Source organism: Trachurus trachurus (assembly GCF_905171665.1).
Source record: "Trachurus trachurus genome assembly, chromosome: 19".
In the NCBI taxonomy this organism is placed as follows: Eukaryota; Metazoa; Chordata; class Actinopteri; order Carangiformes; family Carangidae; genus Trachurus; species Trachurus trachurus.
Genome location: NC_139913.1, coordinates 21846147 through 21864151, shown reverse-complemented (window position 1 = coordinate 21864151; position 18005 = coordinate 21846147). Strand labels below are relative to the sequence as shown.

Here is an 18005-nt window from a genome sequence, read left to right as displayed (position 1 = left end):
CTCTGCCCTCAGCTCATGGAAAACATCTTTAGTGATCACAGAGAAGGAAAGGTTTTAACGTTGAGAAGACGAGATAAATGTTTCACCATCACGAGGAAGCAAAAGCAGGAGGAATTATCACATGCATGCGTCCTAATGCTTTTTAAAGGGCTCCATGTCTGAATGACAGCCACAGTCGTTTTGTATCAACACCAAGTTAAATATGAGTTGAGTTGCTATGCTTATTGTGGTATTTTACTCAGGTTGCAGGTGAACTTAGAGCCATGGAGTCTGGAGAGGATAAGATTGCTTTACAACTTAGATTGTGAAATTCAGAGCAGAATTGTTTCCAGCTCAGCAGACTGACTCTTTGTGAAGAAAGGCCAGCTTGAAAGAGATGCCTAGTTACTTGATGACTTAGGCTGGTCTCGGAGTCACCCAGGCGGAGATCTGAGAGCGATCCCTTGGCCAAGAGGTTCATTCTAACTGTCACGATCATAATTGTAACACCTCATCACTGGCAACTCCACCTACAATTGGTCAGCGGAGGTCATCGGTCCAATGTGTGGTCTCCATCGTCACGCTGGCAGCCAAGGCCTATTCACATCCATCCAACCATGACCTGCTTCCACAACGCTCTGTCTTTTCTCAACACTGCAGAAAACATGTCAAAGTGAACACTTTAACTCTTCTGGTATGTTTCACTTGCCTCCCAGCACCGGCTGTTGCAGGGGTTTGTCAGAAGTTGTATTTTAGCAGAGAGAAAGCAATCCAACCTGCTCCGCTTTGACTCTGAGCCTTTGGCCCTGTCAGTGAATATATATTACTGTGAGGATAAATGTGAAAATGGGTATGCTTACTGCAAGGTCATAAAAGAAAACATGTACAAAAATGAAGACACAGCTTTAAGTCCATGTGTTCATATAACATCCGTCTGCATGTGCATAAACAAGGAGATGGTGATTTATCTTGATGCTGCTGATTTGGGTTTCACAGAACTTAAAGGGATAGTTCACTCAAAATTGAAATTTCACTCATTATCTACTCACCCTCATGTCGACTAAGGGCTGGGAGAAGTTTCAGAGTCCTCCGTGCCTTCTCTGAGTTACAGCGGGGCTCCGTGCAGCACTGCATGTCCATATAACGGTTGCAAATGGATACCACTTTTCTTCGTAACAAAAAGACACACCAAAAAACATCCAAATACCTCCATGCTGCTCGTATGTAATGTCCGTCTTGTATTGAAGCCCCGAAATGCGAAATTGTTCCGAAAAAGAAATTTGGACGGACCAGGAAGAGGAGCTTCCGCTGCAAACAAGCTTGATATATAGACTTCTTTAATTTTTTTCGGAACAATTTCGTATTTCGGGGCTTCAATACAAGACGGACATTACATACGAGCAGCATGGAGGTATTTGGATGTTTTTTGGTGTGTCTTTTTGTTACGAAGACAGTTGGTATCCATTTGCAACCGTTATATGGACATGCACTGCTACATGTATGCCGAGACCCCCTGTAACTCAGAGAAGCCACAAATAACTCTGAAACTTCTCCCAGCCCTTAGTCGACATGAGGGTGAGTAGATAATGAGTGAAATTTGAATTTTGGGTGAACTATCCGTTTAACACTTCTCAGTTGGTCACACTGACTTTGCATTTCAGATGACACTGATCTCTGTTTATGTTCTATGAGAGCACACTGAAGTCACACGAGATTGTTCTAAAACGACCTAGTCTAATTTCAAGTGTGTAACTGTCCCATTATGTGTGTAATGTGGGTGTTAGTGAGAAGTGTTAAAAAGCTCCAGAGTTACAGCCTCAGCAGTAAAGGAGTACATGTTGTTTTTGCAGATTGTGAGTCCTATTGCAAACCAGTGAAAGGCAACCTGAAGATCAACATGAAGAAGTATTGCAAGAAAGATTATGGTAAGAAGAATTCATTCATCATAATTAGTAAATACACAGTTTTTGGGAGTTTTGACCTGATTGTGTGTTTTTTTTTTTTTTATGAATGTGTTCCCAGCGGTCCAAGTGAACGTCCTGGACATGGAGACGGTGGGAGACTGGGCCAAGTTCTCCGTTAGCGTGATGTCTGTGTACAAGAGCCGCGGCGAACCTTTGAAGAGAGGCGACAACATCCTGTGGGTGCACATGAAGGACCTCGCCTGCAAATGTCCCAAGATCCAGATGAGCAAACGCTTCCTGGTGATGGGCGGCAGCGACGGCGGGACGGGCACGGCGGCGGGTCCGGGCGTGGGGCCCGGGGGCGGAGCCGCCAGCCCGGGGGCGGAGCGAGTGGGCCTGGTGGCCGATAAGAACAGCCTGGTGATCCAGTGGAGGGACGTTTGGACGAGACGTCTGAGGAAGTTCCAGCGCAAAGAGAAGAAGGGGAAGTGCAGCAAAGCGTGATGGGAAAAGCAGCATCCGCCCCTACCTCTCCACCCCATCCCAGCCCACCTTCATGAACCCTGACCCCGTGAGCCCCCTGACCCCCCTCCCCTGAACCCCCCCTCCCAACCCGTCACAGGAACGCTGCGCATCGCAAAGACTGCATGTACCCTCCCTGTTTTAAGGACCACATTTTGTGTATATTGTATAATTATTTTCCTTTTTATTTTTCAAGTTTTGTCTTTGTTATGTCACTTGTCTTTTTGTCTATTGGTTTGCCTTAAAAAGGGACCATTAAAAAGGGTATGAAGTGTAGACAAAAAGCAGACGCCATTCCCTCCTTCCACAACGACGACAGCGGTAACGTCCACTCGTCCTGAACTACGAACTACGACCCCCTCTCCTCCTGCCGAGACCGTCTCCTGCCACTTTGTTTCAGTACTCACATATAAAAGACCAGCAGTGCTCACTCTCCACTCCTGAGGATTTTGTTTGTCACTCCAGAGACTGACTAATATCAGCAACAAGACAAGCTGCACACCCCTCAGCTTGGCTGCCTCATGTTTCATTGTTGAAACAAACTCAACTTGGATCGGCACGAGCTGGTGCACCTGACAACCTTTCAACAATTGCCGTTAAAATTCTTCACAGAAAATAAAAAAAGGGGCCTACTTGCTCCAGGTCTTTGCAGTAACTTCTACAGACAACAATAATGAAATAATAAAAAAAAAAGAAAACTCTCGTCCTGTGAGGAACCAAGGGCTCCCTTTGCAGGGACATTTTCCACAGCAAACCTCAGTCTCTCCACCACTGCTGCTGCCACCAGACAGCCCTCAGAATAAACTGATCGTGTAGGCTCTTATATCAAGTATTTGATGCCACTGCTCATAATAGAGTTTATATTCTTCGTGTGGTTATTTGTTATCTCATCCATCCATATCCTTATTTCAGATGCTGTCTATTCTGTTGTTCATTTACGCTGAACAAAGCCTGCTGGCATGTGTGACTCACATTCCAGGCCTCTAGAGCTGTGCGTCTAGTCCCTCATGAGTGGTTTATAAAAGTCATGCATCCCCATCATGACTCATTGCTTGTCACTTTTTCTGGAAGAAAGATTAAGTGGTGTGGACAAATGGCTGGAATTTCAGAACAATACCAATATTTCCAAGGAGACTTTTTTTTTTTTTTTTTTGCTTTATGGGTAATGTCTTCCGCTGGGTAGTGGCCTTCCAGATGTTGCTGTGTGGCCACTGTCATTTCTTTGTCTTTAAATGTCTGAACATTTTTTCTGATGTGTCTAGTGACTGGCAGGCTTTTTGTTTGCCAAAATAAGAGATTGAAACGCGAGTTCCTTTTCATGCAGTAAAAAGAAAACAAAGCCAGATAAACAACATGGTCGTGTTTTCCTCTAGTATATTTTGACAAAATGAATGAGGCTGGAAAGTTTTTACTGCTCACTGATTGTATTATGACATGAGAGGATCATATTTCATTCCTCATGTGCTTTGTTATGTTTCCATGTTTGTGGTTTTTGCTGGTCCATCAAAACCTTACAGTTAGCGGAGCGAGAACTAAACCAATATGATCGTTGAGATACAAAGGAAAACATCCAAAGTCATCTTCCTCAACTTGCCTACCCGATCGCGGTCCCTGTCATCCTGTGCCAAATAAGCATAGTCAGTTTTTAGATTCAATTAAGAGACTATGAAAGTCGGGACCAACGAAAACCACAGAGAGACCCGTCTGGTGGCTCTCGAGCTTTTTATCTGCCTGTAAAGCACATTACAATTTATTTAAATAGAGTACAAGATAAACACACAGTTTTCAGGGGCACATCAAGTAAGCGTAGCAGTGAGTGTGCCGACGGGCATGTCATGCTAGCTAGTGGTTACGCTCCTTTGGTTGCGGCGGTATGTTTGGTTTGTCAATCCTCCAAAAGTGTCTCTCCTCTGCTCTCTTCTCTGTGTAAGACACCACCCTCCCCAACCCCCCCCCCCCCCCCCCCCCCCCTTTTAACCCATTTTGCATGTTTTGTATTCAGTGTCTTAGATAAGTGACAGCACAGAACAAGGCTGCCGATGCCCCTCAGTGGTGTACTGTACTGCACTGTAGTCGTTTTCACGTCTTTTTCGAGAATGTATGTCAAACTGTGAAGAACACACTCGCTCAAGTGTATGGTCTGATTGTAAGTGTTTATAAAACAATGTCACCAAGCCTAAGAATGTGGACGCCATGACAGTAGATGCCATTAGAGACTATGAACAGCTAGATTTTGTTCAAATGATTGTGGGACTTCATGCTTCTCTGTCTGATGATGACGTGTTAATAATCTAGTCCAAAAAAACAACCCGTAACCAAAACGAGTCATCACCCACCATGAGTTCTGGTGTGTGACAAAAAAAAAAGAAAAAAGAAAAGGACAAAAGAAAAAAAAAAAGTACTGAAGTTTTGACAGCTCTGTGCCCGGGGCACAATTCCCACCAATGGAATCTCACAAAAATGCAGAACCAAACAGTCGATTATTTGTGTGTTGGCTGTCCGCAGTCGTCTGTCAGACAGGTGGTGTCAGTAGCACCAGCCTCCTGGCCTGGTATGTGAGCACGGCGTGACACATCATGATGGACGGTCAGATTACGTGCCCATGAGGCCTCTCTGGTGCTCAACTCCCCAAAGCATCCAACGCACTCACGGAGGAGCTTCAGTGTCCTTGAATGAATCTGGACTTTTCTTTCACATGGAAACGCACAAAAGCCTCTTAATTTCCTATTGGCTCTCTGTTTTCCTTGTCTTAAGTGCCCACCCTGAATGTTGGAATAAAGATAAGAAGTAAGAGTGAGCCAGATGTTGTTTTGGGGGTGGAAGCTTAGTCTTGTGAAAGCTATTTAGTGAGCCTCATAGGGAGAGCCGTCCTGTTGTTTTACGTTAACAAGCCCAGCAGCTTGGCAGTGGAACTGAGGCCATAACTGCTCTGCCTTGCCCCCCCCACCCCACCCCCTCCTTTTTGCAGCGTTTATAGCATTCACAGGTGTGTGTGTCTAATTAACCTACCCAAGTAAACAAGTGATATGCACATGAACTGAAAGGGCAGAGAGGTGAGAGAGCTCTGATGTGAGGGGCAAAGCTTTCAGGGGAGAGCCTATCATTAAAAAAAAGAAAAAAGAAAACATCAATTACATTTTCCTGGTTTTTCATGTTTTGTCTGTTTCACTTCCATCTACACCTTTGCCTTGTTTAATAAGTCTTGACACATTTTTAATGTTGTAAATATGTACTGAACTGCCTCTGCCATTTATGTTGTCTTTTTTGTAAAGCCTCGCTTGGCCTGGGATGGCTCACGTGTATGGATGTACAAACCAGATGAAGTTATATGGATGTAGAAACCAGAAACATATGCTTTTGTGATCATGACCAGAAGATGTGGTTCAGATATTACACAGAATGTATTCCTTTTGGTTTTTATGTTGTTTCCAGACAACAGCCGCCCAATTGTAAATGACTGAGGAGAATCGAGTAAAAGGAAAAAATAAATGTGACATGGGCTGATTGGACCCTCTGCTTTCCCCATAAAAAAAGAAAAAGAAAATAGAAAAAAAAAAAAAAGGTACAGACGGGAACTGACACAACAACCCACCTTTTTCTGTTACATGGCTGCCCTGGGAATAACGGTTCACTCACAAGAAGTGTCCACCTACCTTTGTTTGAGAACAAAGGGAAGTCTTCCTTTATTCAGCCCCGTTCTTCAATTCTGTTATATCAGAGTCTTCCTTGTACATTTTCCTCCGAGGCAATGAACCACTGACTTTTTAATCTAAATGATAAAAAAAATAAATTATTAGTTAATGAGCTGTGTGTTTGTGTTGATCATCTGTCTCTCTAATTGCGGTCATTAGCTTGAGAAATGTTGTTGAACTGATATTTGTGTGTGCTTCTCATTGGAAAGTATATGCTCACATGCGGTGGGCACCGCTCGGGTGTGTTTCCACTCACAGAGGCTGGACTGGGGTTTGGGGGGGTGTGGTGGTAGTGGTGTTGGAGGGGTGGGGGGAGGGGGGTGCTTGGTATATCGGCTCCTCTCCTCTATGAACAGAGCAAGGGCTAAAGCTCTGTAAATAAACAGTGAGGCGCACACACTTGAATATGTACCTCACCTCTGAGGAAACCTAACTCCCGAGTCAGGTCCAAAGCAGGAAACTCTTTCCTCTCTCTCTCTCTCTCTTTCCCCCCACCCCTCCCCCCTCTCACCTACAGTCTCCTCTCTCCTCGTCTCCCCACCCTCTAACCAAACAGGCCAGCACCATCCATCCTCCTGAAGGTAAATTACAGGAAAGCGACCATTTATCATCTCTCTCCCCAGGCATGGCCATCAAGGCTTCGAGAATAGAGGTTGCTGAGATTGTCTGGACACACACACACACACACACACACACACACACACATATAAATACACAGCATGACATATGTCTCTGCATCAAGCACATCCATCGTACACATCCTGGCCTCCCATCAGCCTGCCATTCCTGTCCAGTTCCCATTACGCCCTAACGGTGGACTACAACCAAACTGACAGTGGAAATCCAGACTTATGGTCCTGTGAGAGGTTCAGCTACAGAAACAGAGTCGACCTCGGGGCTCAGTCTAAGTGAGATTCCACTCCCCGTGACGGTGATTACGAGACTGATTGAAATCTTTCGTATTTGACCTATCGGAGACCTTCTTGTCTGTTTCCATCTCCCTCTCTCTGTCTCCTTGGATGATAGATATTGGATGAAATGGCAAATGATGCACCTTCAGGATGTCCTCCGTCACGGGAAATCACTGATCCACACTCAACATATTGAAGTGAAGCCTCTGACCTCAACAGACACAGGTAAAGTCTAGCCACATACACCCAACACAACAGCCACCCTTGGTCCGTATGTGTTGATAAAACCCCTGCAGGAGCTCTTCTGCATCACCTGGCTTGTTTGGACAGTCATTCCAACCATAGTTGTGTGTGCCTAGCCGTCCCTCGAGTTTTGAGACTTTGGGATGGAGGAATTCATGAGAAGGTAACTCTGCAGGAGACATGAAGGTTCACTACCAGAGTTATTGAAGTGTAACAAAAAATAACACTGTTTTAATAGTATCACTTAGGTTTTCTTTATGCGTTTGTGCTCCAGGCTTGACACCATGTGTTTCTTTGGCTTGATTGGTGGGATAGTTAAAGGGAACACCTTAGAGATTTTTTTTTTTTTCGTTTCGCTGCGAGGCTCAAGGCTGTGCCAACACAAAGTATAAATTCCAGTCATATTCCAAATGATTAATTCACAGTGGTGTAAATGCAGTTGCCTTTATTTGACTTGTCTGCTGCTGATGATCTTCAGGTAACAGATCATCATGTACCGCTCCTCTTCCATGCTACTATCTTTAGGCGTATTTTGAACTTTTAAACCTGGAACAGTCTTTCCATCCCCAAAGACTCAAGCCACAAGGCCACATTTCCATCCCTTAACATTCTTCTTGAACACTAAATGTATCATAGGATATATACATATACATATAAGCCAGGCGAGCCACTGTTATGGTAGGCAGCATGCCTCCGTATGTCAAAATCTACAACCATTTTTTTTAAACCTTTAATCACTTTTTCCATCTTGATAAAGTTGTATTAAATGGTACTGTGCTCTAAGTCGACTGGAGTGTCCCTCCTTAGATTATAATGAAATCAATAAAAACACATGATTCCAGTTGTTTTTAGGAAAACACTCCAGTGTTAGTGGAGGAATCTGAGCTCTGGAGAGCGACGGGTCCGAGACAGAGCTGCTGTTTAAAGTGCTGGAAAAGAGCAAATGGATCTGGTCAAATACTGTGTCCATTCCCCCCCTCTGCCTCCATATGCTATCTGACACACACACACACATCCACACAAACACACACCACCCAGCGGCAGACAAGGAAGGGGGCTTACCAGTCATGCTTTCATAAGCTGCCAAAGCAGCTTCATTGGCTTTAAATGGAGCCTCATTACCACCGTGCTTCAAAGCTCGACAACGGCATAGGGTCTGCGTGGGTGCATGTGTAGGTCTGTTTCGCACATCTTTTTTCCCCAACTACTTTTACTTTTTGCCATATTCACGACTTTCCATTCTTATGATCTCTATGATTTCTTTCCCCTCTTTTTTTTTTAACAGATTTCTTTTTTCCTCATCCCTCTTTACCCCTCGGAGACAGTGAATGAACGTGTGAATATCTGAATGTATCTGTGAACACTCATGTATGCTTGTCTGGAGGTCTGCGAGTGTGTGTGGGTCACCAAGCACTAACCCCCTTGAAAACCGCAAAAAATGTAGCGAGAAATCTGTGTGGACCGAGATCATAAATATTCAGTGGTGAAGGTCTGATCCGTTTCTCTCCCTCTCTCCCTCTCTCCCTCTGCTGCATGTCATTTCTCTGAGTGAAACCAGCTGTCGTCTGAAGAGACACCACTCCCTCTGGAACTGACAACATGCGTGACAATGACCGCACCTCCGCTCGCACATCTGTCATCCTTCAATCTCTCCATCTTTCCACTGAAGTAAAAGTAAAGTATATTTTCATTCCCACAAAATGGGAAATGTCTTCTTCTTATTATTCTTCTCACTCTGAACTCATCCAATCTTTTCGACCGCAAATGGGCCAATCACCGTCCATAATACTCACAGACAATTTTCCAGACACTAACACACAGTGTTGAGGATTGTGAGGGACTGCTGTTGCACAAAATTGGGATTCAGTGTTCCTTTGTTGGTCTTTTTTTATTGGAGAAACAAACTTTATTGGGCCAGTGAGTGATTGAAAATGAATGAGGAGTAGGGGGTAATTTAAAACCAGTGTGGTCCCTGATAGGAGCATTTTGCAGCACAAGCCTGCTCCTAATCCGCCCCTCAGCTTTGTGTTTGATTGGGTACTGTTGAAAATGGGGATGAGTCTGCCTCTTCAAAGCCAGTAACACAAGAGGAATGTGTGTGTATGTGTGTGTGTGCGCTGCGCATGTATTAAGGTGATCACAAAAAGCGGATTGTGTGCAGATGGACAAATAGAAATTACACTGATAAATTCTACATAAGCCCTATGTGAGTTACGCCACGTTTTAATAGCTTTGCTTCAAGAATGACAATTCTGGCTTTAGGCCTGAGTAATTATTAAACTTTCACTTCAACATGCACACATACACTTTTAATGATGTATAAAAAAAACACTTTCAGTATGTTGCAGTGTTGTGTTTGGCCCAGAGTAGTCCATCTGATCATGGTGGGCTACTTCAGGATCAAGCCTAGGGCAAGCATTTTGGTTTGGGATAAAGATTGGATGCAGAGTGTCTTGGCTCTGATTTAGCCAAAGTCTCAAAGATTATTCTTTTAAAAGGAGTTCAGTGGGGCTGGATGACAGATGGAGAAGACTTTGTGCTCACTGGTTAGATCCAATATAGAGGCTCAATGAATCACCTGTAGAGGACATCCACTTCATCAAGCCAGATTAGCTGGAAAATAATCATGAGAAAATAATCAAGGAGCGGCACACAGGATGAGTCCCACGTTTTACAGGAGCAATGTGTTCTGAATTAAAAGATTTCAGGGAGCATTATTCATTCATATTTTACAAGTGATGACAGATTGATTGGTGAAAATGTGCCATTTGAGGAGTATCAGTGCAGAATTGGCTTTGAGTTGCATCGGTTGTCTCAGCCAAACATTTGATGAAATATGCATATTTCCATTGTGAACTAGGGGGCAGTGTTTAAAATAAATCTGACTCATTTTTTGGAATTCACACTGTATACAAAGTTCCTTTATAAATGGACACAGAGGAACATGTTTTGTTGCAGAGTCCTCTAAAGCCAAGTTGGAACGGTGCTGACAGTGTGTCTTTAAGTATTTTCTAAAAAAAAAAAAAAAAAAAAAGTCTGGATCTGGACAGAGTTTAATCTCAGATAAATCCCAGGTTCAATAGTTTTCCAGTCAAAACCCGGTTACACTTCCCGTTTGAATCAAAATCTGTTTAAAATTTGTCAACTTTTCTCCGTGCATCTTTCCACGCTTCCATTTCTTGCCTAAAAAAAAAAATAGATGAGTAAAAATGCTCCTCTACCCTCTAGGCTCCGGCTCTCTCTCAGCTCCCTCTCACCCCAGGCAGTACTGTACCGCAGTGCGCTGGCCTGGGCCAATCCACTTCAGGCCCCATCTGCTGGCATTTAGCACTAGCTTCCCCGCCTCTGCACTGATCTCCAGTCTACATTAACTGCCCTAATTTGTCTGCCAAAGCCCACTCTGATTGCTACCATGTGATGTTATGTGAAAAGTGAGGGATGCCTACTTATCTGTGAAGACGGACAGAGTAAAAGGAGGGGGAGAGGTCAAAACAAATAGAGCAAGTGGTGTAAGGGAGGGGGAAAAAAGGTTGAAAGAGGAAAGTGATTAGAGAATTACTTGAAGAACAGAGACCACATGACAGCGTGGGGACACGGTGGAAAGAGTGGGCAGCGGTTAAGTCTGCACATATGATGTGTACAAAGTGACCTATGTGGTTTGGGGAAGACAGGGGCTTCTCCCCCCAGAGATAACCAGGACAGTGATGAGTCCAGAGTGAGACGATGTCTGTCTCGACAGTCTACTCGGTGTGTCTTTGTAATTCGGCTGTCTTGCTCTGATGATGTCTGAAGGCCAACACAACCACCCACGGAAAAAGCCGCTCCCTTTTTTCTTTAATACATTTCTAAATCCACTTTCCATGCCAGTGGGAATTGTGGTCTGTGTGTCAGACAAGTGGAAAACTGGTGCTCTGATAAGCTTGGGGGCACATCTTCTAACAGAGCGGTCATGCACAGTCATGTAAACTAACAAGATTATTTAAGAGGATCATACTGTCTTGCAAAAGCTATTCATCATTTGATTCCACATTAACTCCTGAAGGCGGAGGAATGCTTGACATGACATTAGTTGGACATGAAAAGTGATAGAGCCTATAGATTCTGTTACCATGCTAGGCTAGCTGCTCTGCAAAGCTGCACTTTAGCACAGTGTTTGCTTGTTGACATAGTCTCAATGAGAAGCAGACATAGTGTTTGATAAGGTAGGCCTGCACCATATCAGCAAAATGTCTGTTCCCTTAATAAGGTGTAGACGAGTGAGTTTGGAGCTGACGAGAGGATGGGAAAAAAGAGAGCGAGGCGACGCAGCCATAGCCGCCGTGATATGACGACCCCGCCCCCGTGGAGGAGGAACTACAGTATGAACTTAAGAACTCAGCTGTGATGGAAAAGCACCTAAACTGAGTCGAGTTGAGCTGTAACTGTGTAGTGGGAAGGGGTGCAAAGTAATAGTAACTGGTAGTGGAAACCCTGCTTTACACTGTTTTAAAATATTTAAAAAAAAATATCATCATTCTGAAGGTGTGGCGGCTTTTATTTTGCCGTGGTGGTGCACCAGGATTAATTAGGCCTACATGTAGCGGAAACCCTGCTTGCAATAAATAAATAAGGCAAATATAGCATGTGCATACTGTATTATCCATTAGGGGTGTGACGATACACTCATCTCACAAGACGAGACATGAGATTGGGTTCATGAGAACGAGACAAGACGAGATTTTAAGAAAACTACAATGACAAAATATATGACTGGACCAACAGACTTTTATTTAAAGGCCCCATGCTGTGCACTTTTCTCTGGGTTTATTTACCTTCTGATATCCCTAACAAGATGTATCATTGGTTTTGAGTACCTGTGATCTGCTTAATATCGTCTATATTGCCCCTTTCTGTTGCCTCTTTCAGGAGTTCTAGCAGGCACAGGTCATTTGGCCAATCAGAAGAGAGAATGAGAACCTCTCCTCTGATTGGCTCACTGTTTTAGAGTGGCATGTGGTCGGGCCAATCACAGGCAGGTAACTGAAACCTAAGCTGCATTCATACAAATTGAAAAAAAACAACTGGTCACGGTGGGCGGAGTTACCTTGTGTGTGACATCACAGAAAGGAGGAAGTGCTATCTGCCCGTCTCAAAGAGAATGTTCCTACAAATGGGCGGTGTGTGTTTCTCCGTTTATGACCAGTTTGATGCATGGGGCAGTATATACGTGGCCCAGAGACCTCCCCAAGCGGGACAAAATAACCAAAATCACATTTTTCATGCCATGGGGCCTTTAACCAAGTTGCACATGCATTTTGAAATGTTTTATTATAACTTTTTACATGCATGATGTAAGCATGAGCTATTAACTTCTCTTCCACAAATTGAAACTAAAACTAAAATTTATGAAAGTTAAAATAAAATAAATAGAATTAAATATTCCTTTCTTTTTGCAAACAATATTATGTGCAGTGTTTCCTCTAGGATTAGTGGCAGCGACCCCCCCCCCCCCAGTGCCATTTCACTACTTGGATACTCGGATCCCCCCTGCTTTACATTGTTTTAACATAAAAAAAAAAAATTATAATCTCGCGAGACAGATTTTTAACGCAACGAGAAATATCGTCAAGTTTAATCTCGCGAGATCTCGTGGCACATTTGCGCGCTGAAAACAAACCCCAAACATTATAAATTGACTAAACATGAGAAGTCGTGCCAGTACAAATATGCCGACCGATGCTGCGTGGACCCGTTTCAGGCGCGATACCGGAGGGACCGAACCATGTCTGCTGCTGCTGTTGTTACGTTACATCTAGCAGTGTAGCTCAGGTTACACAGATATGAGCCTGTAAATAAAACATACTCAGTGCATTTCAGACAACCTTCTGGGATGTGTTTATCACGCATGTTGACATCGGGATGACAACGAAAATAAGATTAAATCCAAGGAAGCTTGGTTGATGGGGATGTCGTCAGCTTGGCAAATATATGGTTATAAGCCACAGTATAGGACTAAGTTAAATTTAGGCTAGACTGCAACAGTTTTCAGCTCAATTAGAAGCAATTATGGCACTTCTTACCAGAGTTGAATTACACTACACTTAATCTCCCATCATCTTCCTGTAATACCGACAACATCTACATGTGACCTAAAGTTGACATCCACGACCATGTGACGGACTCTCCCCCGACATCCCATGTGCCACAGGGTCATTAAAATGGAGCAGTGCAGCTCTCCACAGGCAGCAGCTCGCTCTCAGCTCTCAGCTCTCCCCACATGAAGCCTCCACTCAGCTGTGGTTGAGCGCGGCCTGGTGTGACTCGGCCGCAGCTGCTCACCAGGACGCGGTTCTGCCAGAGGCCCGTCACAGGTAATGACGGCTCTCGGACCATTATTTTTTCCACCAGTCAAACTCTGCCATGGATATCTGCGCTTAAACATGTTGATGTAATGTGAAAAAGAGGCAGAGAGCAAAGGACTTGATCCATGGTGCATTTGACATTCAATCACTCACTGCCCCAATAAAATCTTGTCATTTGCAGACTTGGTAGCTGTTAAAAACCAATGTCATACTGTGCTGACAAAATGAGAACAGTGTCGCTCCGGAGCAGCATCGCAGCGGTAGTGCGTCTAAAAATAGTGACTCTCACCGGCATAAATAATGTTCATAAATTCCCCCAAATAATCAATAAAAAAAGGAGAAAGGCTGGTGAGAGCTTTACAGGGGATATGTTTTGAAGGGAATGCTTCCTAGGGTAGAGTGTACAAGGGCACCGTTCCTCCCCCTCGTCCAGCAGAGGAAGTTCTGGACAACCAGGGCCTTGTGTCTGCCAGGGAAAGCAGGAATCAGGCTCTTGGTTCAACAACACAGGCACCTGTGAAAATATGGGCAGCACACCACGTATCAAACCAAATAAACTCACCTTGGCGTAGAGCGAGGGCATGCTCTGATGACAGATGCCAATCGGCAGCCGCGCCCACAGGCCAATAAAACACCTCGCCAGTGCGATGGGACAAGATCTGTTTTTTTTTCGTGGCATACAGGCTTCATTTGTGTATTGTTTTCTGGATTCAGACTCTGGTTTGCTGGCAGTCTCACTGTATGAAGTGTTCTGGATTGCAAAACAAGCGTGTAGAAGCCGAGCCGTCCCCTGTGACATGACTATTCAGAAATAGCAACACAAGCCTATATGCAAAACACCAACACGGTCCTACAATAAACGTTTGGGGCTGCGATCGCTCATTTTTAATAAAAAAGCAAATTCCTGTGTGTGTATGTCACAGTTCAGCAGCTAGCGGAGTCGTGCATGGTGACACGGTGCTGTAAAACTAAAGGAAACCACACTTCCTGTCCTCTACTCCTGTTTCCTGAGTGGTAAATGGCTGAAGCCAAGCTATGGCCGAGGCAACACAACCAGTGGTAGGACCAAGCCACAAAATAAGAAAGCGTCACAATTTACCTTGGCACTCTCACCCCCCCAGGCCAGAATTACCGACACCGACCGAGAAGCACCAGTGGCTCGACAGCACGCATGACGGCAGACACAAGCGAGACCCATCCTGGCATGATCGCCTCTTATTTCCTTTTCCTGCTGACAAACATAATGAAAGAGTCATGCTTGGCAAGACGTCCATGTGCTTCGGAGTTGTCCAGCATGTTGGTAAATTGTTACTTTCAAGTACTCATTGGGGACGGGAGGAAAAGGTACCTCATCACGCAAACATGAATGACTGGAAAAACAATCCATACCAGTGCCATAGCCCAGAAACTCATAACTGCGGGCTGCATAACCAGACCTAAAAGTTCTCCTCTTTTAAAGATTTGAGACTTCAGTCTTGCATGTGGGGAAATACAGAATACAAAGACCATGCTCAGTGGCTGTGCTGATTTCCACTGTATAATTTTGATCATTATATTGGATGGAATTACTCGTCAGTTTATCTTAAGGGAATTCAGCTTTGGATGTGAAATCCACAGCATTTGGCTTCACTCAAGTTTACAAATCTTTTTACTCAGATGAGGGCGAGAGAGCATCAGAAACACTTCAGAAAATGTGAGCGAGTGATGCCAATTAATCTCTGAGGAATGACTGAAATAGCAATGTTAAAGCCCCAGTATGTAACTTATTTGGCTTTTTATTAGCAAAAATCAAATAGGCTATGTCTTTCATTAATACGTATTTCACTGAAGTCGAATCACACCCGCATACAAATGAAAGCTTTCTCCTACCTTAGAATGAGTTGTTACAAGTCGTTACAAATATACAAGGGGGGGGGGGTGCACCGAACCGAGGCGGCCATGTTGCATCGCCATTTTTTACATTCAGTGGCAGCGTGACCATAGGTAACCACGGAAACTCAGCGGAGCTGTCGGCTCAAGTTTTCCAGGTAGCGCCTGTTAAAACTGTCACCACTGTGTAGTGTGAGGAAGGACGGACGTCTGCCCGATTTCACGTGAATGCAACATCAAGAATACGTTCTGATATGCAACCGCACCGCTAGATGGGGGGAATTCCTACATATTATACCTTTAAACATTTTATTCATTTGTTCTGCTAACAAATGGATCAAAGTTCAAAGTGTCTTTACTGCTACTGAATACATACCACAGAAAAGAATACATATAAAGAAAATATATAGCACTCAGAAAAAGGGCTTTGCTATAGCGCAAAAGTAAAATAAGATAAGATAAATCACCCACACACTACATTCTGTTAAAAAAAAAAGGGGAAAAAAGGAAACAAATAAATAAATAGTGCATCAACTATGCATCAGGGATATCCACACTCCAGATTCAAAAAAGTGAAATGCAGGTGTGCAAACCTCAACACACAACAACAGAGCAATGATATTCAGAGATATGTGACTGTCAGTAAGGAGCAATAGAGGATCTTTGAGTTGTGGTCCACCTGAATGTGCACCTGTCCTAACTATCCCAGAAACCTGAGACAGGGGAGGGGGCGGGGGGGAAACCCCTCATCAAATCATGATTGTGACGGAGCCAGATGTGGAACTTGTTGTTCTTCAAGAATTTCAACAGACTTCAATGTGGTCAGTCTGCTAAAGAGCCCATCGTCCAGGTTAGAGGACATCAATATTCTCTATCTTTCCCCCACGTTACATTCTCGCATTCATGAAGAAAACTTGTGTGTTTAGCGACGATCCACACTTGGCCTTTTCTCTCTCAGCCCAGCACACAGTCACTTGACCTTTAGGTTCTACATATATTTGCTCTCATGCCTGTACTTTGAAAAGTCAACATGAATGCTCATATACGAAGGCTCAGGTGTTTACATAGCCCGCTGACACAAGCGGGCCATTTCGCAGGGAGATGAAGCAGCTTTGCAGATAATCAAAAACACAGCGCGGTGGGACGGAGCATCATGAAGAAGCACTTAAAGTCCTGAGTCCGCCTAGATCCCCTCTGCCGCCGCACAAAAAAAACCTACAAATGAGCGTTATCTTAGGGGTCTCTCAGGTATGCTGGTCAGGGCGAGGCGGGGGGGGGCTCCGTGTGCCAGGGTGCCATGACAAAGCAATGTTTATTATTTCAAGACTGAGGTGAGGAGAGGGTTATTGGGGAAAAGGGAATGGGGGCGGCCGTACCACACAAAAAGCATGCATAATAACAACCAGGTGAGATGCCTTCGTAAGCGCGCAGGAATGCAACACGCCTGAAGTCGCCCCCGTCTGATTATAAAAATTAAAAACTATGAGAAAGAATCGAAATGAAGAAACACAAAACAACTAAGAAGGCATTTATTTTGTTTGTGCTTTGCTTGTTTACAACATGTACTCAGAGATGGACAGAGTACTCAGCCCCAGTACTTGAGTAAGAGTACAAATACGACTGGTCAAAATTTACTCCGTTACAAGTAAAAGTAGCTCAGTTGACATGTTACTCGAGTAAGAGTAAAAAAGTACTTGCTTTTAAAGGTACTTAAAGCAGATATCAGTGGAATGTTTTTGTTAATAAGTCCTAAATAGTCCTATTTTCCGTCAGCAATCACTTACATGAAGTATTTCAGCCTAAACACGAGTCTCTCCGTCACTCTGCTCTGCTGTAACCCGAGGAGAAAATTTTCCTTGTGGGATACAAGTGTTATCCAATGAGGAGAGAGAACGGCATGAAGGGCTGTGTGTGCAGCCAAGGGATGCGCGTGAATGTGGTGACGTAGCACGAGGACCAATTGATGCCTGACAAGGGCGGGGGCTGCTAACTCATGGTGCGTTCAAAGAAACTCGTACTTTGTGTTTTTCCTTCCTGTGAAGTCATACCAGTTCGATCTGGTACGAGTTCACGGGTCGGAAGTTACGAGTGGCCGTTATAGGGAACTTTCACAGACAACAGGATGGTAAAAACACGAGCTACGGGTTACCTGGAACGCTACCAAGTCGTAGTTGTGACTTGAAGCTGTAACTTACGGTTTCAAAAGCCTGCCTTGAACGCAGCATTAGCCGAAACGGCCGTGAAGCTGATATCTGCTTTAAGTATCCAAAAGTACATGCTTTTAAATTTACTTTAAGTAAAAGTAAGAGTAAGAGTAAATTTCTTATTTTTCACATCAATTAATTACTATAATTTTTTCTAAATGAATGACCTTTTAACTCTTGTTTCTGAGAATTAACTCTTTGAAAGCAGCTGCACTGATGTGCTGCCTTTAGGGGTTAGGGTTTCCTTCTTTGACTAACACAGCTTGTGTCCAATAGGATTTTAGAAAAAAAAAAAAGCAGACCTGAAAGTAACGAGTACTTTTCAGCCTTAATAAAAAAA

The 18005-nt window shown here is 44.0% G+C and overlaps 2 protein-coding genes across 2 annotated transcripts in view; both read left to right on the top strand.

Annotated features, from left to right (window-relative positions):
• Positions 1-2387, top strand: part of ntn2 (netrin 2) — a gene marked incomplete at both ends in the record, with an annotated part of 28147 nt that extends 25760 nt beyond the window's left edge. Inside the window, 2 exons of the mRNA XM_083994290.1 lie at positions 1830-1904; positions 2002-2387. Coding sequence (XP_083850416.1) covers positions 1830-1904; positions 2002-2387 — 461 coding nt within the window. The remainder of the gene's footprint in view (positions 1-1829; positions 1905-2001) is intronic.
• The window catches only part of mfsd1l (major facilitator superfamily domain containing 1-like), a 258249-nt gene that overhangs the window by 151145 nt on the left and 89099 nt on the right, over positions 1-18005 (top strand). The window lies entirely within an intron of this gene.